This window comes from Ostrinia nubilalis, chromosome 6 (assembly GCF_963855985.1).
Source record: "Ostrinia nubilalis chromosome 6, ilOstNubi1.1, whole genome shotgun sequence".
NCBI lineage: Eukaryota > Metazoa > Arthropoda > Insecta > Lepidoptera > Crambidae > Ostrinia > Ostrinia nubilalis.
Window position 1 is genome coordinate 17,051,791 of NC_087093.1, and position 26,493 is coordinate 17,078,283.

Consider the following 26,493-nt stretch of genomic DNA (forward strand, 5'->3'; position numbering starts at 1 on the left):
TCTCTTCGACAAATACTTTAACACATTGTAAACCACTTTTCTTTCACGACTATAAAAAGATTTTAGCAATTTAATTCACAAAATCAATTGCGCACATTTAAAATAAAGTTTGTTTACACTTTGACAGCAATAGACTGACATGCAAGGTGACATGTCAATGAAGTTTTCAGTTACTGTTGCCATTAAAAGAAATTAGTACCATTAGTTTTCCGCAACATGGCGAGGGTTTTTATGTTCCTGGTCGGGCTATACTTATTATTATTCTGTAGTCGTACCGCGACTTCCTGGACCTGCTGCCGTCGGCCAGCACACCTCGGCCGACGTGGCCACTCTCGCGCAGGTTGTATTGTAGACGACGTAATTTCAACTTTACGCCCTTGGTTTAAGGTTTCAATTTCAATGTTCTTGTTTTTTTTTCTGTATTTGGAAAACAAGGCTAGAAATTGTATTAAAGCAGGAGGTCACGCTTTAAAATGACACACTGGTATCTAAGAAATACCTTCAGAAGAAGTGTTGCTAGCAACGGATGCTCTCTCATAGAATTCAGTAGGTCTGCTCTCTCATAGAGTTGGAAATTATAGTCTTGTTCTGGCAAAGTATGGAATTATACACTGATCTTGAACCAACAGATTGAGCATTTATTTCCTAAAGAAATTAGCCAAAGCAATGTTTAAATGTTTGTGTTAAGCCATGTGTTCATTAGGCAACATTTGTTGATAAACACTGTTTATAAACAGTCCATAAACATAGGTGATGAAACATTGTTTATGATACATGTTACCGTGCTCCCCGCTATGAGTGGAGAACAAGTGTGGACGGCCAAGTTTCAGAAACCTGTGTTTATGGCAGGGTTCGAAAATATCCGATATTTATTATAAATATCAAAATATCGGATATTTATGATATATATCCGATATATATCAACTTTGATATATATCAATTTTGTATGAAAGCCATATTATTATTTTATTGTATTATTCATGAATACTATTGCATATGTGCTACATAAACATGTTTTTAATGTTTTTAAACCTTAAAATCAGACAAATATAGCAAAAACATAAAATATTCTTTTAAATACGGCAAAATCAACAAAAAAATTAAACACTTATGTCAAAAAGTACAAATACAGTAACAAATTTTAAAAGTTGATATATATCATCAAAACCGGCTTGATATATATCGGATATATATCCGATATATATCTTGATATATATCCCTTGATATATATCCTCGAACCCTGGTTTATGGTAAACTTGTTTCACACTAGTCATCAACAAATGTTGCCTAATGAATACATGGCTTTAAAAAGCGTTATTACGCACTCCCAAAGACAACATAGTTTCCAACTCTACTAATGACCAGAATGTTTAACCGCCAGTGTTTGTTGTAGGATACCCTAATCATGTGCTCGACGCTGTTTGCGCTGGCATCCACTGGGGGCGGCGGAGCTGGCGGTGGAGAAGACCAGAAGGTACATCTAAATATAACTCAAAGGTGACTGACTGACTGACTGACCTAGTGATGTATCAACGCACAGCCCAAACCACTGGACGGATCGGGCTGAAATTTGGCATGCAGGTAGATGTTACGACGTAGGCATCCGCTAAGAAAGGATTTTACGAAACACTATCGCTGAGGGGGTAACACGGGTTCCACGCGTACGAAGTCCTGGGCGGCCGCTAGTCTATACTATAATATTGTAAATGCGAAAGTAACTCTGTCTGTCTGTCTTGCTTTTACGCCTAAACCACAGAACCGATTTTGATGAAATTTGGCATAGAGATAGTTTGAGACCCGGGAAAGGACATAGGATAGTTTTTATCCCGATTTTGAAACAGGGACGCGCGCGATATAGTTTTTCTGTGACAGACAAAATTTCACGCGGGCGAAGCCGCGGGCGGAAAGCTAGTATTAAAATATATTCACAACTAACTTGTTCGCGATTAGGTAGTTGATTTAAAAACCAATGGTCAATTGAATGGGGAAGAAAAAGGGCTCCCCCTATTATTGACACTAAGAAGGGACGGATAGGAGAAAATTTGTAGAGACAAGAAGTATAGCGCAAAGGAAAGCAGGGTACTCATCTAGCCGTGTAGCATGTAATGTATCAGATACTGTATCAAGTGAGTACATAGGCACGAGCCCGCTGCGAGCTGCTCGCGCGTGGCTCGCAGGGAGATCGTAGCGACCCGCCGAGTGGCGGTATCACTGCGAAGGATCCAGGAGCTCGCAGCCAGATACGCGATGACCGTGGACGAGCCGTACTCACTTGAAGGTTGGTTACGTTACATGCTACGTTACGTGCTACATGGCAGGTGAGTACCCTGCCGAACAAAAGCCTTGAGCAGTACATGCGTATGCGGATTCGGTTGACAGATAAAGCAGGTTTAACCATGAGTTGGTGAAAAGGATTGATCTTTCTTTTCTTTTTTTCTTTCTTTCTTTCTTTCTATTGACACGCTTTTTAATTGAATATGAAGGTTATGACAAATCAGAGTTACCTAGGCCTTCTGTGATTGTGAAGGTGGACGAGCTGGCAGCAGAAATGCTGGTGAAGCTTCCGTTCAAGATCGACGTGGAGACCACGGAGCGGATGATGGGCCCCGAGATCGTCATGCCCATGTGTGTGTCGCTGCTCCAAGAGATCGGATACTACAACGTGCTCATTGCCAGCATTACGGCCGGACTCAAGGTATGACGAAATGAAAAATCCCCTGTCTCCCCTTTGTCTACTAGAACTAAAGCCCGGTCTGTGAGCACGTAGAATTTTGTCCAATGACCCCTAGCTACTCATCCTTATCGCTCGCGCGTAATTATATTGCTGTCGCGACTGTGCGACGGGCGCCCGCAGTGAGTGTGCGAGCGCGATAGCAACATAATTACGCGCGAGCGATAAGGATGGGTAGCTAGGGGTCATTGGACAAAATTCTACGTGCTCACGGACCATACTATAGACAAACAAATGTTTGTGTGTGAACATAACAAACATTCGTATTTATAATAATAGTAGGATGTAAACTACATAATATCTTTTCTGTATCTCAACTGACATTGAGTTGGCTATCGGGATGATCTTTGTTTTGTAGTGTATTGTTTAGGTAGTGTTGTGTGAACTTGTGTGGATAGGTATTGGTAGCATTCCAACCTTTACTAGTAGTCTAGTCCTAGTCTATTGGTAATAATTTAAGGGAAACCTGTTATTGGCCATATTGTATGTTAAATTTATGTATGGTAAAATTGTATAAATACGCTGTTGGTTTTCTCAATAAAATAAAATAAAATGTTACAAGTGGTCTAGCATAACTAAATCAGTCTCTGAGTTATGGGAGCGCCACGGGAGGGTGCTTTTTGACGTAAAACGTCCTCGAGACTTAGGCTGAGTTGCACTACCTAACTTTAACGGTAACTATGACGATAACCGGTGCTTTTTGTATGGAGTTTGACAGATTTTTGACGTTTGTCAAAGCTAAAGTAAGATGGTGCAACCCAGCCTTAGATGTGCTTTAGACTTTCAAATGCTCTGTGACGTTAAGGTGCGTACGGATTGCGCGTACCCTGGTACGCGTACTCAGTTTACGCGTATCCGGAACGCCTAGTCCATGTATGTATGGACAGGCCTGTTCATCTCCGCGAGTTTACATCGAAAACAAAACACGCACGATGGCCCACCTACAGGATACTATTCGACAAGGCCTCACATACGAGCGAACATTGACTCACGCACGCGTATTCTTGTGTATGATGGAATAAAGTAAAGAAAATGGTGTACTAAATACTGTGCAGTATTTAACTGCCTAAATAATAATAAAAACACAGAATGTACTTTTTTAAGTTGCCTCAAGACACTGAGAGGTAAATAAGTAGTTAATATTATTCATGATAATTCATGCTAAATCATGTATTTCCTCCGCCATTTTCCGCAGTTTGGCACCTCACGTCACATCATTTGTCAACAAAACTGGCGTTTGTCAACAAAATGGTGCTTGACTCTTGAGACAGGCTAAATTACACAATATTGTTAATGACACTGAGCATACATTTTTTTAAATACCTTCGCAAAGTAAAACTTCTGTACGTAGTACTTATTATTATTCTGTGGTATGGACCAGTCCATGTTATGTATGTAACGCGTCCCTTCGAGCGCCGCTAAGAACTCGTCACACGGATCCGCGCCGCCCTGCGCTGCTTAAGCTGTGCGAGTTTTAGCGGAAGTTACAGTGAGGCGCTATTCGAAATATTGACATAATATGTGTTTTTTTTTCAGGAGTTGCGTCGCGCCATCGAAGGTCTAGTCGTCATGTCCGACATGCTGGAGATCATGTACTCTTGCATCTTCGAAGGCAGAGTGCCGTCCTTTTGGCAGAAAGGTTAGCGTTCTTTCAATGATTATTATCATGTGGGAATCAAGTGTCAGTCTTTATGAGCTGTCATAGCTCTTTCGCCATCGAATGGCCATCTTTACTCACTCGATAAAACAACTCTTTTCAGTTTGGGTCAATAAGTTATTTCGACACGATTTGGACGGACACGAATTCGTTGAAAAACGAGTCGTACACGTTTCTTATCAGCTCCACGCTACGCAGTTCACCGAGAACAATAAATATTATATTGTGTCTAGTACATCGGCAGTCAATGACTAACTGCAGATCTTTGTTTTTTTTTATTCAGTACACCTCCCAAATATAACTTGCCCTACCACCACTTCGGGACAATATATGGGCTAGTGCTCAAAAGAAGTGGCGGAAGAAACTCATTCCCGTTTACACCATCAATCCCTAATTTTTAAGTGACCCCTATGGTAACACATAACAGGAATTTTGTTTTCATAGGGGTCACTTAAACATTAGGGATTGATGGTGAAAACGGGCATCGGTCACCTTTGTCAGCCTCTTTTTCAATCCAATACAGTAAAATTATCAATTCACGGGATTTATTGCAACAATATCTATTTTACGGTAAATAAAGTAATTTATAGCTTACATGACATGTACCTAATAAGTGCGAGCTAGGCAGGTAAAGTCGCACTCTTGTCATTTAAATAATCGTTTACTTTAAATAGTCTCGTCGCCGAGCACGTAGAATTTTGTCCAATGACCCCAAGCTACCCATCCTTATCGCTCGCGCGTAATTATATTGCTGTCGCGAATGTTCGACGGGCGGCCTCAGTGGGTGTGCGAGCGCGACAGTAACATAATGAGGGCTATCGTTTTCTTACTTAACAGTTGGCACCCCTGGCGATTGACAGGACCTTACTCTACAGTGGCGCCATCTTGATAAGTGCAATTGCGATAGTCATCCTACCACTTTAGCGCTCACCAGTTAGCGCCACTGTCTTCGCCTCTAGCAAATGACAGGACCTTACTCTACAGTGGCGCTAACTGGTGAGCGCTAAAACGATAGCCCTCATTACGCGCAAGCGATAAGGATGGGTAGCTTGGGGTCATTGGACAAAATTCTACGTGCTCGGAGACCGGGTTTTAGTATCCTTTATGCAACAGCATTCCAAAAAGCTGTCCCTCGCAGGTCGTCCGTCCATGAAGCCCCTAGGCGCGTGGTGCCGCGAGCTTTACTTGCGGGGTGCACACCTCCACGCGTGGGCCAACGCACCGCGCGCGCCGCCCACGCTGTGCTGGCTGCCCGCGCTCGTGGCGCCCACCGGCTTCCTCACCGCCGTCATGCAGGTATGTCAAGCGGGCAGTGAACCCTGTAGCCTAATAGGGTCTTACACCTTTTTAGGGTTCCGTAGCCAAATGGCAAAAAACGGAACCCTTATAGATTCGTCATGTCTGTCTGTCCGTCCGTCCGTCCGTCTGTCCGTCCGTATGTCACAGCCATTTTTTTCCGAAACTATAAAAGCTATTACTGTTGAAACTTGGTAAGTAGATGTATTCTGTGAACCGCATTAAGATTTTGATGCAGAAAAGTGAATAAGCACTTACAGGGCAGATATGTACCATCCTAGACTGCATCCCACTTAATAGTTTGCGTGACAGACGCTTCCAAAGTGGAAAAAAGTTGGTCCCCCCTCTAACTTCTAAAATAAGAAAATGAAATATCTAAAAAAAACATATGATGTACATTACTATAAAAACTACCAACGAAAATTGTTTTGAACGAGATCTAGTAAGTAGTTTTTTTTAATACCTCGTAAATCGTAAACCGCTTATTACCGCGTAATCTTTCATACAAATAACTTAAATTAAAAAAAAAAAATCATAAATCAATGGTACGGAACCCTTTGTGCGTGAGTCCGACACGCACTTGGCCGGTTTTTTTATCCACAACGAGAAAGCTCTTGGCCTGTATCTCACCTGATGGTAGGTAAGTGACGATCAGGCCGAAGGTGGAAGCGAGCTTCACCCTGAATCCTCAACCACGGAGGAACTGGCTATCTTACCTCTAACTGCCGGAACACAATGCTGTTAACATTGTTGTTATGGCGACAGGCTTAGGTAAGATGGTGGTAGCTAGCCAGGCGGACTTAGAACAAGCCCTAACACCAACCAAACCGAACAGAAAAATCTGCCCCCCACTGGGAATTGAACCATTTTTATGACATAATCAACTACCAATATTTGGGTTTTACTCAAAATTAAAAAAAATACGTATAATATCGTCTAGGCGAATAAATTGCGTATTTTACTTTTCATTTGCAAAGAAACATTTTCAAGAAAAAATATTTAAAATTAAATTCAAAACAAGTCGCTGGATTGTATTTTTAAATAATTTTTCATCTAGCAACTGGGTCCACTATTCAGATTATAGAGTAGATTTTTGTTGAACATTGAAGGTGGGCCCAGATGCCGGTCGGTGCTCAACTGAAAAGCAATATATAAAAAACTAGATGAACAGCATTATTTATTGCGGTATTTATTTATTTTAGTTCACCTTCATATTTAATTACCCATCTGCAACAGTTCCATAAACCACCTATTTGCTCACAGACAACGGCCCGCGGCGAGGGCTGGCCCATAGACACGCTGTGCTGGGAGTTCTCCGTCATGCCTCTCGAGGAGTCCGGCTTCGTGCGACCGCCGCGCGACGGAGGCGTCTATGTCAGGTTATTATTTTTTACCAGCTATTACCCGCGGCTTTGCTTGCGTGAAATACAGTGTTTTTTTCCTTTTATAATCTGCTACTTGGCAATCTGTTTCCGCGAAACAATAATCCAATCATCTGTCTGATTCCAATCCGGTTCTTGAGGCGTTCAGTAAGAGGCTAGTCCAGTGAGTCATCTTTTATTCTTTCACTGCGAATCTTTTCGCTAGGTTTTGAATGCTATGTCTCTTCAGTCTAGAAAAGTGGAGACTGCCAGTTCCTTGCAGTTGAGAGGCGAGTTCGTTTCTGTGACTATCCAGTCTCAGTTGGTAACTTTTACTGTACTTTTCAATTTGCTGTTTCACTGTATCCAGCTTGATATCCATGTACATAATCTTGTTACTGACATAGGGTGAAATACAGTAAAAAGAGAAATTACCGACTTACTTATAATTTATCTTAAAACTGTATTTCAAATGATACACTTATCGTTGGAGAAATTTGGTCTATCACCTCAATGTACTGCAAAGTTTAATCAAAAACAATCCAGTAGTTTTTACGTGAAAGACTAACGAACATAAAATATTATATCTATCCATCTGTCCTCACAAACTTTCACATTGAAGTAAGATAGGATAGGAGGATTTTGAGAGGTTTATGGAGCTCTTATTTCTTTTTATGCTCAGTAACATCGTAATACAAAATGGTCATTGGTATTTTTCTGACAATACAAATATTTCATTTGGTTATTGCTCTTGGCTCTCTGTTAATTAAAAGTTAAGTCTGCACTTTTAAAAGCAAAAGTAAATCGATAAGTCACTTATAAACACCCAAATTCGTAGCCTCTAGATCAAATCAAATCAAATCAAATCAAAATCATTTATTGCATAATGTAGGTACATACAGGTCACATAAAAATATATTGTTCAGCTACATCATACCATATCGGCATGCAACAGAATAAATTTTTCGTGATTCAAGAAATTAAAAAATTAGGTAAATGTCACAATAATAATTAACAATGTCAAATTTAGTAGATAGAATTTAATATTATAGCCTGACCAGGAACATAAAAACCCTGGCATAGAGGCGCGTCAATTGCATTTGATAGTGCAACACTGAGTACAGTCGTACCTGTGTTAAATTAATAGGCTAAAGGACAATGACCAAAAATGTATGGAGTGTGGTCCAAATGTCCACCACTAACGAGACCTATGTAGTAAAATAGTCTACTAAATACTGATTCATTATAACCAAATCGCAATCAAAAATATGCTGTCAGTAAAAAGTTATGACTGAATGAAAAGTCTGTTTTTTACCTTTTCATCCGAAAAATGTTCTTGATATCATTCTATCCATTGCACATTTTGGACTAATCTACGCATGTTATGTCATGTCGCATGTGGTGCGGGGTTATAGATGATTTTTATTAAATATTATAGGTACTAGCTATGCCTACGACTTTGTACGCGTGAAAATAGTTTAGTAGAAAATAGTTGTCTTTACTGCTCCGCCCCTATTGGTTGTAGGGTGATGTTATTTATTGTAAAACCATCCTTGATAAATGGGCTATCCATAACAAAAATATTTTTTCAAATCGGACCAGTAGTTCCTGAGATTAGCGCGTATACTACTACAATTTTTCATACAGTCATAACTTTTTACTGACAGCTTATTTTTTTTTCGTCCCATACTAAAAATTAATTTCTATTTAATGGACTATAAGCCAATATAGGTCTCATTAGTGGTGGACATTTGGACCACTTTTGGTCATTGTCCTTTATGTATCAGGATTCAGGATTACGGGCTAATTTGATATTTTCATAAATTAACGAAAAAATATTATTAAAGGTAACCTGGTTTAAATAAATTAAATGAAATCATCAATCGAGCTAGTAGGATTTATATTATTATTCATCAATAATCAAATTCAGAACTTGAATATTCAACTGCAATGTCTGCTCATGAACGCTTCAAACTCGGTACTTCTTTCCCAATTCCATAAAATTCAAAACTGAGAAACTGACAAAAAACTTTAAAATAGGTAGTTGAAACAAACTACAGCTAATTTTCATAGTGGACTGTACTATACGATAAACATGTCAGTCAATTTGACAACCTTTGTCGGAAACATTATTCAATGAAAATATTGTCCGAACCCTTGGTATTTCTCTTCGACAAATACATTAACACATTGTGAACCACTTTTCTTTCACGACTATAAAAATATTTTAGCAATTTAATTCACAAAATCAATTGCACACATTTAAAATAAAGTTTGTTTACACTTTGACAGCAATAGACTGACATGCAAGGTGACATGTTAATGAAGTTTTCAGTAACTGTTGCCATTAAAAGAAATTAGTACCATTAGTTTTCCGCAACATGGCGAGGGTTTTTATGTTCCTGGTCAGGCTATATGTCAATTTGTCACGTGGATTTGATAATAACAAGGTGAAACAAACAATTCACGTAATGTCTTTAAATGGATCTATCCAGGAGGAATTCGCTAACTGAGTAGTATGCTTTATCAATTAAAGCTCCTAGAGGTATAATGAAACACATTTCTAAAAACCCCGCTTTACCAACTCTATCGCCTCCAGGGGCCAGTACCTCGAAGGCGCCAGCTGGTTCAAAAAAGAGGGCCACCTGCAGGAGCCGCTGCCCATGCAGCTGGTGTTCCCGCTCACGCCCATACACTTCAAGCCCATCCGCGCTACGGGCCGGAGGCTCAAAAGTAAGTGCCATCATATTTTAAAGATCGTTTCGGCCACAGAGTGAGAAGCCACACGGTCACGGTAATACTATCATACAGTATTGTAACTTCATATAAACGGACGAAACGCGAGCTTTCCTTCGAAATTCAAATCTCGGTATGCGCTCGACACGCAAAAGTCGGGGGTGTCGCGAATGTACCACAGTAATAAACGGACGATGTGTTGTTTTTTAAACAATAAGTGTTTTTTTTATAAAAATAATTACAAGTTGGTACTTGTAATTATATATTTTGTACCCTGTATAAATAGGTATTTATACAGGGTGTTAGGTAAATGAGTTTATAAGCCGACACTAGCCTAGCACTAGCAGTCGAGGCGCATACATTTTACGGTCGCAAATTTATAAGATTTGTTACTAAATCTTAACACAAATATATTTTTTTTATTAAATCTACTAATGATAAGACAACATGCATTTTTATCCTATTTCATTCACAAAGTATTTTTTTTTCTAAATAAAATAAAAAAATACAATCACAAAACTAGATGGAAATTCTAAGTAGGCAGATGTAATGAAAATAGGGTCTGCAGGTGGGCAGCCCTATCGCATGTTGTCATACGGTGACGTACCGCGCGGCTGTTGACGTTTATTTCAAAAATATGGCCGAGTTGGAATACTGTATAGATAATATGTATTACCGTAACACGGTGCGGTGCGGCGCTGTACCGCAAACATTTTGCCGCATCAGGCTAACTCATGGCGCGCCCGCGGCGGTTGCGGGTCCGCAGCTTCAGTAGAATGCAGATACTTATGTAAAAACTAATGCACAACTCACGACGCGGTTTTCGACCGCAGCTGGCGCGGTTGTAATCGGGTCCCGCGCAAAAACCGCCCGATCGGCGGGCGACCATTTTGTACCAGTGACTTAGCACGCGGGGCGATTTTAAATCGTGAGTTCTTAGAATAACCGCTCCCGTGAGTTTTGAAATAAAACTGCAATTCCACAACCGCCGCGGGCGCGGGTGAAGAATGAATAGGATTATTCATAGGATATAATTAGATTAGTAAGGTAGAATAGGATCAGTAGGATAGAGTAGGAATAGTAGAATAGTCGTAGAATAGGATCAGTAGCAGAAATAGGATTTACACTCGGCATCAAATAAATCGCACCTCCCGCGACAAGCACTTATCAAACGTATGCATCCCCACTTCCCACCAACATTGGTACCATTTGGAAACCTAGTTCTAAACTTCATTTCATTAAAGGAAAGGTTTTTACCACAAAAATGTGTCTTTACAAGGATCCAGAGTCACTTCTTCAAAAAATATTTAGTTACGCAATAGCCATTTTTTATGACTAAAACTGTTAAGTTGGGATTAATCGCTATCCATCTGTTAAAGAGGACACGTGAGATCTTTATTTGGTTTTATAACCATAAAAATTGGTCTAATTGATCCCAGAGATGAGCCCAAAGTGAGGTCTATTTTCAAGTCACATTTATGGTTAATGTTAATCATTTATTTAGAAATGAAATGTATTTTTCTTTAAGGATATTTATTTACTTTCAAATAACACCAATATTGTTGGGGTACCATGATTGTGTCAGAAGAAAATCTTTAAAGTTCGCGTCGCGGAAGGTGCGGTTTATTTGATGTTGAGTGTATAAGATAGAATAGGATAGATAAGGTTAGTAGGATTAGTAAGATAGGATAGAAATTAAATAGATAGGGGTGCGCCCCACACTGACGGTCGGTTCCGCCCGTAGATCGCTACGTGTGCCCGTGCTACTACTACCCCATGCGCAAGGGTGCCTTCGTGGTGGCCGTCGACCTGCCCTCGGGCAAGGAGACGGCCGACTTCTGGGTGAAGCGCGGGACGGCTCTGCTGTGCACGCTCGCCACATAAATTCTGACGTTGTACCGTGTGGACTTAGATTTATTAAACCGATTCAATTTAAAAGAGTCTTTGTTATTTTTAGTACAGTTGGCCGCGCTAACATAGAACAAAATTGAGTTTTCTCAAAGATGCTCTCTTCCGTTTTATTTCGACGTTGCCGTTTAGCGTTGCGCTTCATTTGTGACTACACAAAACAAGCGTGGGGTATTATCTACACTAATATTATAAAGAGGAAAACTTTGTTTGTTTGTTTGTTTGTTTGGTTGTAATGAATAGGCTCAAAAACTACCGAACCGTTTTTAAAAATTCTTTCATCATTCGAAAGCTACATTATCCACGAGTAACATAGGCTAAATTTTATTTTGGAAAAACATAGGGTTCAGGGGTCCACGCGCGCAAAGCCGCGGGCGGAAAGCTAGTTAATAAATAAAACATAAAATATTAATCATGATTAATATTTATTTATATATTTTTATTTTACAATATAACAGTGGTAAAAACCGAAATGTATGTAGACTTAAAACTTAATAATACAGATAATATATACCGTTAGTTATTTAAATCTGAACACCGGAAGAATTTGCGACCAGAAAGGACATCAGTTAGGTGGCAGAAAAGTATTTATCGACGCAGAGCAACAGTTAGTATGTTTCTAATATACATACGAGTATACATTGTATGTCATACATATTTTTATTCTAAGGATTATTAGACTACACCGGCTTGTGGTGTATGAAATGGAATGGATTATCCATTTATTCAGGTTTTATTTGTGAGTCTTGTGTAATAGATGTTAATATGAATTAAGTAACTTTAAATATTATATAGGAATTTAAATATAACGGGGATATTCTATGATAAATCTTGACAATAAAATAAGGTTATTAAATATGTTTTGGAAACTATTACTCTGTTGTTATGGACGTTATCAGAAGCCGTAGACTTTGTCGGCGTCTACGCTGATGAAGTAAGGCTTCTTGTTGTTGTCGCAGGAGCAGTAGCAACGGCCTCCACCGTTTGTGTTGTCGTCGATCACCAACGTGCGGAGGTTGATGTCGCTTTCCACACCTCGTTGACCTAAAAAATACATACTTTCTTTATACAACTGAACTTGAACTTTTGGGATTCACGACATGTAACGTTATTGTAAAAAGGTAATTGGTGAAATCTCTGAATCACCCCGGAATAGTTTTAATTAACTTAATTATAGTTAGAAAGGCCTCACCTTGAGGGTACCTCCTAGGTCCAAATGGAAAACGTCTATGTCTGTATATTCTGTCGTACTCATCGAGGTAGTCGTCATCGTCGTATAATCTTCGCCTGTTCCTTCGGTCCAGCACGCTCCTCCATCTTTCTAAGTCTTCTTCGATCTCGTCGATGGCTTCGATTTCTTCAACGTCCCTCCAGAGAGGAGGTTGTGGTAGGAACGGGTGTCGGAGTCGTGGATTCCATTTATGTCCTGGGATAGCTGGAGTTCCTGGTCTGCCTGGATGTCCTGGTGTTCCTGGCCGGCCTGGTATTCCAGGCTGCCCTGGGGTGCCTGGGCGTCCTGGTCTCGGGTGTCCATGGGCTGGGCCTGATCCTGGGTGTCCTGGAGTGCCTGGATGTCCAGGTGTGGCTGGAATTCCTGGTCCTCCTGGTTGTCCTGGCTGTCCTGGTGTGCCTGGCTGTCCGGGCTGTCCTGGTGTGGCTGGGATTCCTGGTCCACCTGGCTGTCCTGGTATGCCTGGTTGTCCTGGTATGCCTGGCTGTCCTGGTGTGGCTGGCTGGCATGGGTGTCCTGGTGTAGCTGGTTGTCCTGGAATGCCTGGCTGTCCTGGTGTGGCTGGTTGTCCAGGTTGTCCTGGAATGCCTGGCTGTCCTGGTGTGGCTGGCTGGCCTGGTTGTCCAGGTTGTCCTGGAATGCCTGGCTGTCCTGGTATAGCTGGTTGTCCTGGGTGACCTGGTCCGCCAGGGTGGCCTGGTTGTCCTGGAATGCCTGGCTGTCCTGGTATAGCTGGATGTCCTGGGTGACCTGGTCCGCCAGGGTGGCCTGGTTGTCCTGGAATGCCTGGCTGTCCTGGTGTGGCTGGTTGTCCAGGTTGTCCTGGAATGCCTGGCTGTCCTGGTGTGGCTGGCTGGCCTGGTTGTCCAGGTTGTCCTGGAATGCCTGGCTGTCCTGGTGTAGCTGGTTGTCCTGGGTGACCTGGTCCGCTAGGGTGGCCTGGTTGTCCAGGTTGTCCTGGAATGCCTGGCTGTCCTGGTGTGGCTGGCTGGCCTGGTTGTCCTGGAACGCCTGGCTGTCCTGGTGTGGCTGGTTGTCCAGGTTGTCCTGGAATGCCTGGCTGTCCTGGTATAGCTGGTTGTCCTGGGTGACCTGGTCCGCTAGGGTGGCCTGGTTGTCCAGGTTGTCCTGGAATGCCTGGCTGTCCTGGTGTGGCTGGTTGTCCAGGTTGTCCTGGAATGCCTGGCTGTCCTGGTGTGGCTGGTTGTCCAGGTTGTCCTGGAATGCCTGGCTGTCCTGGTGTGGCTGGCTGGCCTGGTTGTCCAGGTTGTCCTGGAATGCCTGGCTGTCCTGGTGTAGCTGGTTGTCCTGGGTGACCTGGTCCGCTAGGGTGGCCTGGTTGTCCAGGTTGTCCTGGAATGCCTGGCTGTCCTGGTGTGGCTGGCTGGCCTGGTTGTCCTGGAACGCCTGGCTGTCCTGGTGTGGCTGGTTGTCCAGGTTGTCCTGGAATGCCTGGCTGTCCTGGTATAGCTGGTTGTCCTGGGTGACCTGGTCCGCTAGGGTGGCCTGGTTGTCCAGGTTGTCCTGGAATGCCTGGCTGTCCTGGTGTGGCTGGCTGGCCTGGTTGTCCTGGAACGCCTGGCTGTCCTGGTGTGGCTGGTTGTCCAGGTTGTCCTGGAATGCCTGGCTGTCCTGGTATAGCTGGTTGTCCTGGGTGACCTGGTCCGCTAGGGTGGCCTGGTTGTCCAGGTTGTCCTGGAATGCCTGGCTGTCCTGGTGTAGCTGGTTGTCCTGGAATTCCTGGCTGTCCTGGTGTGGCTGGCTGGCCTGGTTGTCCAGGTTGTCCTGGAATGCCTGGCTGTCCTGGTGTAGCTGGTTGTCCTGGGTGACCTGGTCCGCTAGGGTGGCCTGGTTGTCCAGGTTGTCCTGGAATGCCTGGCTGTCCTGGTGTAGCTGGTTGTCCTGGGTGACCTGGTCCGCTAGGGTGGCCTGGTTGTCCAGGTTGTCCTGGAATGCCTGGCTGTCCTGGTGTGGCTGGTTGTCCAGGTTGTCCTGGAATGCCTGGCTGTCCTGGTGTGGCTGGTTGTCCAGGTTGTCCTGGAATGCCTGGCTGTCCTGGTGTGGCTGGCTGGCCTGGTTGTCCTGGAACGCCTGGCTGTCCTGGTGTGGCTGGTTGTCCAGGTTGTCCTGGAATGCCTGGCTGTCCTGGTATAGCTGGTTGTCCTGGGTGACCTGGTCCGCTAGGGTGGCCTGGTTGTCCAGGTTGTCCTGGAATGCCTGGCTGTCCTGGTGTGGCTGGTTGTCCAGGTTGTCCTGGAATGCCTGGCTGTCCTGGTGTGGCTGGTTGTCCAGGTTGTCCTGGAATGCCTGGCTGTCCTGGTGTGGCTGGCTGGCCTGGTTGTCCTGGAACGCCTGGCTGTCCTGGTGTGGCTGGTTGTCCAGGTTGTCCTGGAATGCCTGGCTGTCCTGGTGTAGCTGGTTGTCCTGGGTGACCTGGTCCGCTAGGGTGGCCTGGTTGTCCAGGTTGTCCTGGAATGCCTGGCTGTCCTGGTGTAGCTGGTTGTCCTGGGTGACCTGGTCCGCTAGGGTGGCCTGGTTGTCCAGGTTGTCCTGGAATGCCTGGCTGTCCTGGTGTGGCTGGTTGTCCAGGTTGTCCTGGAATGCCTGGCTGTCCTGGTGTGGCTGGTTGTCCAGGTTGTCCTGGAATGCCTGGCTGTCCTGGTGTGGCTGGCTGGCCTGGTTGTCCTGGAATTCCTGGCTGTCCTGGTGTGGCTGGCTGGCCTGGTTGTCCAGGTTGTCCTGGAATGCCTGGCTGTCCTGGTGTGGCTGGTTGTCCAGGTTGTCCTGGAATGCCTGGCTGTCCTGGTGTGGCTGGTTGTCCAGGTTGTCCTGGAATGCCTGGCTGTCCTGGTGTGGCTGGCTGGCCTGGTTGTCCAGGTTGTCCTGGAATGCCTGGCTGTCCTGGTGTAGCTGGTTGTCCTGGGTGACCTGGTCCGCTAGGGTGGCCTGGTTGTCCAGGTTGTCCTGGAATGCCTGGCTGTCCTGGTGTGGCTGGCTGGCCTGGTTGTCCTGGAACGCCTGGCTGTCCTGGTGTGGCTGGTTGTCCAGGTTGTCCTGGAATGCCTGGCTGTCCTGGTATAGCTGGTTGTCCTGGGTGACCTGGTCCGCTAGGGTGGCCTGGTTGTCCAGGTTGTCCTGGAATGCCTGGCTGTCCTGGTGTGGCTGGCTGGCCTGGTTGTCCTGGAACGCCTGGCTGTCCTGGTGTGGCTGGTTGTCCAGGTTGTCCTGGAATGCCTGGCTGTCCTGGTATAGCTGGTTGTCCTGGGTGACCTGGTCCGCTAGGGTGGCCTGGTTGTCCAGGTTGTCCTGGAATGCCTGGCTGTCCTGGTGTAGCTGGTTGTCCTGGAATTCCTGGCTGTCCTGGTGTGGCTGGCTGGCCTGGTTGTCCAGGTTGTCCTGGAATGCCTGGCTGTCCTGGTGTAGCTGGTTGTCCTGGGTGACCTGGTCCGCTAGGGTGGCCTGGTTGTCCAGGTTGTCCTGGAATGCCTGGCTGTCCTGGTGTAGCTGGTTGTCCTGGGTGACCTGGTCCGCTAGGGTGGCCTGGTTGTCCAGGTTGTCCTGGAATGCCTGGCTGTCCTGGTGTGGCTGGTTGTCCAGGTTGTCCTGGAATGCCTGGCTGTCCTGGTGTGGCTGGTTGTCCAGGTTGTCCTGGAATGCCTGGCTGTCCTGGTGTGGCTGGCTGGCCTGGTTGTCCTGGAACGCCTGGCTGTCCTGGTGTGGCTGGTTGTCCAGGTTGTCCTGGAATGCCTGGCTGTCCTGGTATAGCTGGTTGTCCTGGGTGACCTGGTCCGCTAGGGTGGCCTGGTTGTCCAGGTTGTCCTGGAATGCCTGGCTGTCCTGGTGTGGCTGGTTGTCCAGGTTGTCCTGGAATGCCTGGCTGTCCTGGTGTGGCTGGTTGTCCAGGTTGTCCTGGAATGCCTGGCTGTCCTGGTGTGGCTGGCTGGCCTGGTTGTCCTGGAACGCCTGGCTGTCCTGGTGTGGCTGGTTGTCCAGGTTGTCCTGGAATGCCTGGCTGTCCTGGTGTAGCTGGTTGTCCTGGGTGACCTGGTCCGCTAGGGTGGCCTGGTTGTCCAGGTTGTCCTGGAATGCCTGGCTGTCCTGGTGTAGCTGGTTGTCCTGGGTGACCTGGTCCGCTAGGGTGGCCTGGTTGTCCAGGTTGTCCTGGAATGCCTGGCTGTCCTGGTGTGGCTGGTTGTCCAGGTTGTCCTGGAATGCCTGGCTGTCCTGGTGTGGCTGGTTGTCCAGGTTGTCCTGGAATGCCTGGCTGTCCTGGTGTGGCTGGCTGGCCTGGTTGTCCTGGAACGCCTGGCTGTCCTGGTGTGGCTGGTTGTCCAGGTTGTCCTGGAATGCCTGGCTGTCCTGGTATAGCTGGTTGTCCTGGGTGACCTGGTCCGCTAGGGTGGCCTGGTTGTCCAGGTTGTCCTGGAATGCCTGGCTGTCCTGGTGTGGCTGGTTGTCCAGGTTGTCCTGGAATGCCTGGCTGTCCTGGTGTGGCTGGTTGTCCAGGTTGTCCTGGAATGCCTGGCTGTCCTGGTGTGGCTGGCTGGCCTGGTTGTCCTGGAACGCCTGGCTGTCCTGGTGTGGCTGGTTGTCCAGGTTGTCCTGGAATGCCTGGCTGTCCTGGTATAGCTGGTTGTCCTGGGTGACCTGGTCCGCTAGGGTGGCCTGGTTGTCCAGGTTGTCCTGGAATGCCTGGCTGTCCTGGTGTGGCTGGCTGGCCTGGTTGTCCAGGTTGTCCTGGAATGCCTGGCTGTCCTGGTGTAGCTGGTTGTCCTGGGTGACCTGGTCCGCTAGGGTGGCCTGGTTGTCCAGGTTGTCCTGGAATGCCTGGCTGTCCTGGTGTGGCTGGTTGTCCAGGTTGTCCTGGAATTCCTGGCTGTCCTGGTGTGGCTGGCTGGCCTGGTTGTCCAGGTTGTCCTGGAATGCCTGGCTGTCCTGGTGTAGCTGGTTGTCCTGGGTGACCTGGTCCGCTAGGGTGGCCTGGTTGTCCAGGTTGTCCTGGAATGCCTGGCTGTCCTGGTGTGGCTGGTTGTCCAGGTTGTCCTGGAATGCCTGGCTGTCCTGGTGTGGCTGGTTGTCCAGGTTGTCCTGGAATGCCTGGCTGACCTGGTGTAGCTGGTTCGCCTGGTTGTCCTGGGTGGCCTGGTCCTCCTGGGTGGTTTGGTCCTCCTGGGTGTCCTGGCTTTCCTGGTTGTCCTGGTTTTCCTGGTCCTCCTGGGTGGCCTGGTCCTCCTGGGTGGCCTGGTCCTCCTGGGTGGCCTGGTCCTCCTGGGTGGCCTGGTCCTCCTGGGTGGTTTGGTCCTCCTGGGTGTCCTGGCTTTCCTGGTTGTCCTGGTTTTCCTGGTCCTCCTGGGTGGCCTGGTCCTCCTGGGTGGCCTGGTCCTCCTGGGTGGTTTGGTCCTCCTGGGTGTCCTGGCTTTCCTGGATGGCCTGGAATTCCTGGCTTTCCTGGCTGACCTGGTGTAGCTGGTTCGCCTGGTTGTCCTGGTTTTCCAGGTCCTCCTGGGTGGCCTGGTCCTCCTGGGTGTCCTGGCTTTCCTGGTTGTCCTGGTTTTCCTGGTCCTCCTGGGTGGCCTGGTCCTCCTGGGTGGTTTGGTCCTCCTGGGTGTCCTGGCTTTCCTGGATGGCCTGGAATTCCTGGCTTTCCTGGATGGCCTGGAATTCCTGGCTTTCCTGGCTGACCTGGTTTAGCTGGTTCGCCTGGTTGTCCTGGTTTTCCTGGTCCTCCTGGGTGGCCTGGTCCTACTGGGTGGCCTGGTCCTCCTGGGTGTCCTGGCTTTCCTGGTTGTCCTGGTTTTCCTGGTCCTCCTGGGTGGCCTGGTCCTCCTGGGTGGTTTGGTCCTCCTGGGTGTCCTGGCTTTCCTGGTTGTCCTGGTTTTCCTGGTCCTCCTGGGTGGCCTGGTCCTCCTGGGTGGCCTGGTCCTCCTGGGTGGCCTGGTCCTCCTGGTTGGTTTGGTCCTCCTGGGTGTCCTGGCTTTCCTGGTTGTCCTGGTTTTCCTGGTCCTCCTGGGTGGTTTGGTCCTCCTGGGTGTCCTGGCTTTCCTGGTTGTCCTGGTTTTCCTGGTCCTCCTGGGTGGTTTGGTCCTCCTGGGTGTCCTGGCTTTCTTGGATGGCCTGGAATTCCTGGCTTTCCTGGCTGACCTGGTGTAGCTGGTTCGCCTGGTTGTCCTGGTTTTCCAGGTCCTCCTGGGTGGCCTGGTCCTCCTGGGTGGTTTGGTCCTCCTGGGTGTCCTGGCTTTCCTGGATGGCCTGGAATTCCTGGCTTTCCTGGCTGACCTGGTGTAGCTGGTTCGCCTGGTTGTCCTGGTTTTCCTGGTCCTCCTGGGTGGCCTGGTCCTCCTGGGTGGCCTGGTCCTCCTGGGTGGCCTGGTCCTCCTGGGTGGCCTGGTCCTCCTGGGTGGTTTGGTCCTCCTGGGTGTCCTGGCTTTCCTGGATGGCCTGGAATTCCTGGCTTTCCTGGCTGACCTGGTGTAGCTGGTTCGCCTGGTTGTCCTGGTTTTCCAGGTCCTCCTGGGTGGCCTGGTCCTCCTGGGTGTCCTGGCTTTCCTGGTTGTCCTGGTTTTCCTGGTCCTCCTGGGTGGCCTGGTCCTCCTGGGTGGTTTGGTCCTCCTGGGTGTCCTGGCTTTCCTGGATGGCCTGGAATTCCTGGCTTTCCTGGATGGCCTGGAATTCCTGGCTTTCCTGGCTGACCTGGTGTAGCTGGTTCGCCTGGTTGTCCTGGTTTTCCTGGTCCTCCTGGGTGGCCTGGTCCTCCTGGGTGGCCTGGTCCTCCTGGGTGGCCTGGTCCTCCTGGGTGGCCTGGTCCTCCTGGGTGGTTTGGTCCTCCTGGGTGTCCTGGCTTTCCTGGTTGTCCTGGTTTTCCTGGTCCTCCTGGGTGGCCTGGTCCTCCTGGGTGGCCTGGTCCTCCTGGGTGGTTTGGTCCTCCTGGGTGTCCTGGCTTTCCTGGATGGCCTGGAATTCCTGGCTTTCCTGGATGGCCTGGAATTCCTGGCTGACCTGGTGTAGCTGGTTCGCCTGGTTGTCCTGGTTTTCCAGGTCCTCCTGGGTGGCCTGGTCCTCCTGGGTGGTTTGGTCCTCCTGGGTGTCCTGGCTTTCCTGGATGGCCTGGAATTCCTGGCTTTCCTGGCTGACCTGGTGTAGCTGGTTCGCCTGGTTGTCCTGGTTTTCCTGGTCCTCCTGGGTGGCCTGGTCCTCCTGGGTGGCCTGGTCCTCCTGGGTGGTTTGGTCCTCCTGGGTGTCCTGGCTTTCCTGGTTGTCCTGGTTTTCCTGATCCTCCTGGGTGGCCTGGTCCTCCTGGGTGGCCTGGTCCTCCTGGGTGGTTTGGTCCTCCTGGGTGTCCTGGCTTTCCTGGATGGCCTGGAATTCCTGGCTTTCCTGGCTGACCTGGTGTAGCTGGTTCGCCTGGTTGTCCTGGTTTTCCTGGTCCTCCTGGGTGGTTTGGTCCTCCTGGCTTTCCTGGTTGTCCTGGTGTTCCAGGTCCTCCTGGGTGGTTTGGTCCTCCTGGGTGTCCTGGCTTTCCTGGTTGTCCTGGTTTTCCTGGTCCTCCTGGGTGGTTTGGTCCTCCTGGGTGTCCTGGCTTTCCTGGATGGCCTGGAATTCCTGGCTGACCTGGTGTAGCTGGTTCGCCTGGTTGTCCTGGTTTTCCAGGTCCTCCTGGGTGGCCTGGTCCTCCTGGGTGGTTTGGTCCTCCTGGGTGTCCTGGCTTTCCTGGTTGTCCTGGTTTTCCTGGTCCTCCTGGGTGGCCTGGTCCTCCTGGGTGGTTTGGTCCTCCTGGGTGTCCTGGCTTTCCTGGATGGCCTGGAATTCCTGGCTTTCCTGGCTGACCTGGTGTAGCTGGTTCGCCTGGTTGTCCTGGTTTTCCTGGTCCTCCTGGGTGGTTTGGTCCTCCTGGCTTTCCTGGTTGTCCTGGTGTTCCAGGTCCTCCTGGGTGGTTTGGTCCTCCTGGGTGTCCTGGCTTTCCTGGTTGTCCTGGTGTTCCAGGTCCTCCTGGGTGGTTTGGTCCTCCTGGGTGTCCTGGCTTTCCTGGTTGTCCTGGTTTTCCTGGTCCTCCTGGGTGGTTTGGTCCTCCTGGCTTTCCTGGTTGTCCTGGTGTTCCAGGTCCTCCTGGGTGGTTTGGTCCTCCTGGGTGTCCTGGCTTTCCTGGTTGTCCTGGTTTTCCTGGTCCTCCTGGGTGGTTTGGTCCTCCTGGGTGTCCTGGCTTTCCTGGTTGTCCTGGTTTTCCTGGTCCTCCTGGGTGGTTTGGTCCTCCTGGGTGTCCTGGCTTTCCTGGATGGCCTGGAATTCCTGGCTTTCCTGGCTGACCTGGTGTAGCTGGTTCGCCTGGTTGTCCTGGTTTTCCAGGTCCTCCTGGGTGGCCTGGTCCTCCTGGGTGGTTTGGTCCTCCTGGGTGTCCTGGCTTTCCTGGATGGCCTGGAATTCCTGGCTTTCCTGGCTGACCTGGTGTAGCTGGTTCGCCTGGTTGTCCTGGTTTTCCAGGTCCTCCTGGGTGGCCTGGTCCTCCTGGGTGGTTTGGTCCTCCTGGGTGTCCTGGCTTTCCTGGATGGCCTGGAATTCCTGGCTTTCCTGGCTGACCTGGTGTAGCTGGTTCGCCTGGTTGTCCTGGTTTTCCTGGTCCTCCTGGGTGGTTTGGTCCTCCTGGCTTTCCTGGTTGTCCTGGTGTTCCAGGTCCTCCTGGGTGGTTTGGTCCTCCTGGGTGGCCTGGTTGTCCTGGTGTTCCAGGTCCTCCTGGGTGGTTTGGCCCTCCTGGGTGTCCTGGCTTTCCTGGTTGTCCTGGTTTTCCTGGTCCTCCTGGGTGGTTTGGTCCTCCTGGGTGTCCTGGCTTTCCTGGATGGCCTGGAATTCCTGGCTTTCCTGGCTGACCTGGTGTAGCTGGTTCGCCTGGTTGTCCTGGTTTTCCTGGTCCTCCTGGGTGGCCTGGTCCTCCTGGGTGGCCTGGTCCTCCTGGGTGGTTTGGTCCTCCTGGGTGTCCTGGCTTTCCTGGTTGTCCTGGTTTTCCTGGTCCTCCTGGGTGGCCTGGTCCTCCTGGGTGGCCTGGTCCTCCTGGGTGGTTTGGTCCTCCTGGGTGTCCTGGCTTTCCTGGATGGCCTGGAATTCCTGGCTTTCCTGGCTGACCTGGTGTAGCTGGTTCGCCTGGTTGTCCTGGTTTTCCAGGTCCTCCTGGGTGGCCTGGTCCTCCTGGGTGGTTTGGTCCTCCTGGGTGTCCTGGCTTTCCTGGTTGTCCTGGTTTTCCTGGTCCTCCTGGGTGGCCTGGTCCTCCTGGGTGGCCTGGTCCTCCTGGGTGGTTTGGTCCTCCTGGGTGTCCTGGCTTTCCTGGATGGCCTGGAATTCCTGGCTTTCCTGGCTGACCTGGTGTAGCTGGTTCGCCTGGTTGTCCTGGTTTTCCAGGTCCTCCTGGGTGGCCTGGTCCTCCTGGGTGGTTTGGTCCTCCTGGGTGTCCTGGCTTTCCTGGCTGACCTGGTGTGGCTGGTTCGCCTGGTTGTCCTGGTTTTCCAGGTCCTCCTGGGTGGCTTGGTCCTTCTGGTTGGCTTGGCTTTCCTGGTTGGCCCGGAATTCCTGGCTTTCCTGGCTGACCTGGTGTAGCTGGTTCGCCTGGTTGTCCTGGTTTAGCTGGTTCGCCTGGTTGTCCTGGTTTTCCAGGTCCTCCTGGGTGGCCTGGTCCTCCTGGGTGGTTTGGTCCTCCTGGGTGTCCTGGCTTTCCTGGTTGGCCTGGAATTCCTGGCTTTCCTGGCTGACCTGGTGTAGCTGGTTCGCCTGGTTGTCCTGGTTTTCCGGGTCCACCTTTATGGCAAGGCTTTTTATCTTTAGGATGTCCGGTTTGACCGGGTTGATCTTCGTCGTCTTGATCTGACTTTCCTTTGACTTTTTTGATGCGCTTTATGCGTCTTGAATTTTCTTCAGACCGTTCTGATGCACTCTTCGATTGGTTCGATTTTGAACTGTTCGATTCTTCTGTCTCATCATCCTCAGTCTGATCGCCTTTGACTTTTTTGATGCGTCTTATACGCCGTGAATTTTGTTCAGACTGTTCTGATGCACTCTTCGATTGGTTCGATTTTGAACTGTTTGATTCTTCTGTCTCATCATCCTCGGTCTGATCGCCTTTGACTTTTTTGATGCGTCTTATACGACGTGAATTTTCTTCAGACTGTTCTGATGCACTCTTCGATTGGTTCGATTTTGAACTGTTTGATTCTTCTGTCTCATCATCCTCGGTCTGATCGCCTTTGACTTTTTTGATGCGTCTTATACGCCGTGAATTTTCTTCAGACTGTTCTGATGCACTCTTCGATTGCTTCGATTTTGAACTGTTTGATTCTTCTGTCTCATCATCCTCAGTCTGGTCGCTTTTTACTTTTTTGATGCGTTTTATACGCCGTGAATTTTGCTCAGATTCCTCCGATGCTCTTCTCGATTGGCTTGAACTCGTACTCGTTTGCTCTGTTTCTTGGACATAACCGTCAGTCCCTGGAGATTCTGGCTGTACCGGAGAATCTGGTTGAGCTGGTCCTCCAGATTTCCTGCGTCTTTTTCGTATGGAAGCGCTTTCTAATGATTGGGAGCGTGCCTCATTTTCAATTTCTTCTCTTACAAACTCGTCTTCTTCAACTAATTGACCAGTTCGATGAACTTTTTTAAAATTTTTTGAGGCAGATCCGAATTCATTAACGGACTGAGATTGTTGGAAAGCACTTCGTTCTTCATCACTGGATTCGAATGATTGGCGAAATCCTTGTGATGAACGCGGTCCGAAAGGTGGAACTGGTTGCAAAGGCGCAAATGGCCCACCTGGTGCTATTAGCGTTATTGGTGCAATAGGTGCAAATGGCCCATCTGGTGCTATTGGCGCTATTGGTGCAATAGGTGCAAATGGTGATTCTGGTCCCTGTGGTGCAACTGGCTCACCTGGGAACTGGTTGAGGTACTGAATCGACTTGATTTTTTTTTGTTTGTTTGCACTCTGACTGCTTGAAAATGCTTGTTGGTCCTTTTCGTCAAATGTAGAGAATTCCGTTTGGCCAGATGAACCAAAGCTTTTGGTGCTGGATTCAATGGATTGGCTGCTAGAACTTGTACTTGAAGAGGAAGAACTCGAAGACTCTTCGATTTCTGTAATGTAATAGTTCATTAAACAATATTATTAAAAATATTATGTACAGTTAACAGTTGACTATTGAAGATAGTATGAGAAATTTATTCACTCCCTATTAAATAATTTAAACCAGTGATCGGCAGCAACTTATCATAAGCTACGCGAACATTTAGCTAAATTGGTTGATTGTCAGTGATGTTGTCATTAACTTCAAAGAACTCACCTTCTTCTTCCTCTAGCTGAGGATTTGCTCTTGCCTCGTTGATCTGAGATTATAAAAACATTTTAGTAAAATTTATATTCTCGATGATTTAGAAAATAATTTATAATTATTTGAAAAAAGTATCACTATACTTGCACAAGACTTTTGTATGTTGTTTAAAGAATTTAGAAGATAAAAATATGCGACTAACGTTTTAAGTTGTAACAGAAGACGTGATTTAATTTAAAAAGAAAACTTCAAATTCTACTTACAAATGCAACGATGCAGAAAAGCAAAAAAACCCGTACGGCCCTCATGTTGGCCCAAGACAACGTCTCTATGGCCGGATTGAACGCCTTTGTTCTCTGCAGAGCTTCCCCGCGCTTATATATCGTGGGGCAAATAGACCCGACGATAATACGCCAATTTGTGATGCAGACAGCTAATTGTAATAAAATATCAATTAACGCGCAATGCGCGTCAATACAGCACCTGATCAAACATGATAGCTAATAAGCTTGAAGCCATTTAAGCTGACAGCTTTGCTTGTTTCGCAAAAAAGTTAACATTTTTATTGAAATAACTTTGTGTAGTCTTCTTTAGACTGTCTTCTTTTGTTAAGATTTGCTTTGGGCCACGATATGCTTCGGATTTGGTTCAATTTATTACTAATTGAGAACTACCAAAGATTCTAAGATGTTAAGGCTGTAATTTTCTGCCTTGACTCATTGCCGTTATTTAGTCATAAGGACACATATTTAGTAAATACCCTGTAGCCACCGACTAGGTAAGTGATCCACTGACTCAAATGTAATACCCACACTTTCATAAAATATAAAATTTTAAAGACTTGAAAGTTTAATTGCCTGGTAAAATAACATTCCTTACCCTTAAGGAAATTATGATAATTCAATAATATCTTCAAAACCTCTATACATACTTGTACAGCTTTGCAAATATTTAGATTTGGGTAATAAAAAATATTCTCAATAAGTCAACCTCTCCATCACTTGTGTAAACTGTATATACTTACATGTGTATGTATTTACTGGCTTGTAGGCAAAAGGCTCTTGCAATACTTAATTTATGAATTGTTTTTTTTTCCATTGGTTTAGTTTAGGACAATATCATGAAATTGTGTAAATTTGTGCAATCTTCTTACTGGTTAGTTGCTAAGACAGCCATGGATGATATACTTGTATGCCAATTTATAAGTTATAAATTCAACTTTCCTATTTAGGCCCATTTCAGGGCACTTGTAACGTAATGGGTGGCACTGCTCAGTTTACTCTTGTTTTTATTTTTTCTTCTTCCATTATTATGTGCCACTGTCATGTCTATGTAATTGCCTGTATTTGTGTGATGTCCATTGTAATAAATGTATCTTTCTTTCTAACGTTCCAAATAGAGCCTGTCTTGCATGGCTATCATTATGCAGATGTGATTAAATACATACCATGAAATAGTTGTGGATTTTGTACTATGCTGCATACATTATTGATGTTATTGGTGCAAGGATATTCATAAGTCCCCTATTCCATATATCCCCAACATTTCCTCATGAGTAGGAATACTTTAGTAGGGAATTTAGTGCAATGGTTTGTATAGAGACCCGCCTCCACTTTGGTATAGAAGGCTCATTTTTGCAATAGTGGTTCTTTGGGTGGGGGCAAGTTTCCTTCTGCCGCGCTCTATAAGGCCCATATCTTCAAAACTATGAGTGGGTGGAGAGTATTAGGGCAAGTGTGGTGTCATTTTCGGCTAATTAAAGGATGGCGAATTCATTTCTAGAAGAAACTTTTTGCCTTTTAATACAAAAAAATAGAAATATTGAGCAAAATTCACAAAAACCAAAAAGTATTTTTTTAAATGAACGTCGATTACTATTAAACCACTGAAGATAATCTAATACAAAAATAGGTCCTGAAAGCTACATTTATCAGAATTATAAATATACACCATTATATGGTACCTTTTTCGCAAAAAGTAGGTGAAAAAATTTTTCTTCAGGATAGCGGGCGCATTTTACTGCGCATCGGAAAAAAAAATATTTTATCCATTAATTCATACTATTTGGTTCATAAGCAAGTAAGGATTATTATTTCAGATTTTATTTAGAGTTGCTAGCATATCAAGCTACAATGATTTGTATTTTATCTTCAATTAATTTTGAACTCTATGTGTGAGACATAAGGTTGAAAATAGCTTAAATACATTTTAATATAAGTAAGGTAAGAGACCTGGAGACCTGAAATACAGGATTATACTAGTTTAGGCTCCAG

General features: G+C 47.1%; 2 protein-coding genes across 2 annotated transcripts in view; one reads left to right on the forward strand and one right to left on the reverse strand.

Moving 5' to 3' along the window:
* LOC135072848 (dynein axonemal heavy chain 2) overlaps positions 1 to 12,581 on the forward strand; it is a 94,332-nt gene extending 81,751 nt beyond the window's left edge. Inside the window, 7 exon segments of the mRNA XM_063966889.1 lie at positions 1,394 to 1,474; positions 2,528 to 2,695; positions 4,268 to 4,370; positions 5,527 to 5,684; positions 6,948 to 7,063; positions 9,645 to 9,778; positions 11,526 to 12,581. Coding sequence (XP_063822959.1) covers positions 1,394 to 1,474; positions 2,528 to 2,695; positions 4,268 to 4,370; positions 5,527 to 5,684; positions 6,948 to 7,063; positions 9,645 to 9,778; positions 11,526 to 11,665 — 900 coding nt within the window. The 3' untranslated portion in view covers positions 11,666 to 12,581.
* A 429-nt stretch (positions 12,582 to 13,010) lies between these two features.
* Positions 13,011 to 24,528, reverse strand: LOC135072849 (uncharacterized protein PF3D7_1120600-like). The gene is made up of 5 exons (XM_063966890.1): positions 24,520 to 24,528; positions 24,233 to 24,275; positions 22,820 to 23,525; positions 18,667 to 22,767; positions 13,011 to 18,597 (listed from the first exon to the last, which is right to left on the reverse strand). Exons 1-5 carry the CDS (start codon positions 24,526 to 24,528, stop codon positions 13,011 to 13,013), a joined length of 10,446 nt encoding a protein of 3,481 aa, XP_063822960.1.
* Positions 24,529 to 26,493: the final 1,965 nt, after the last annotated feature.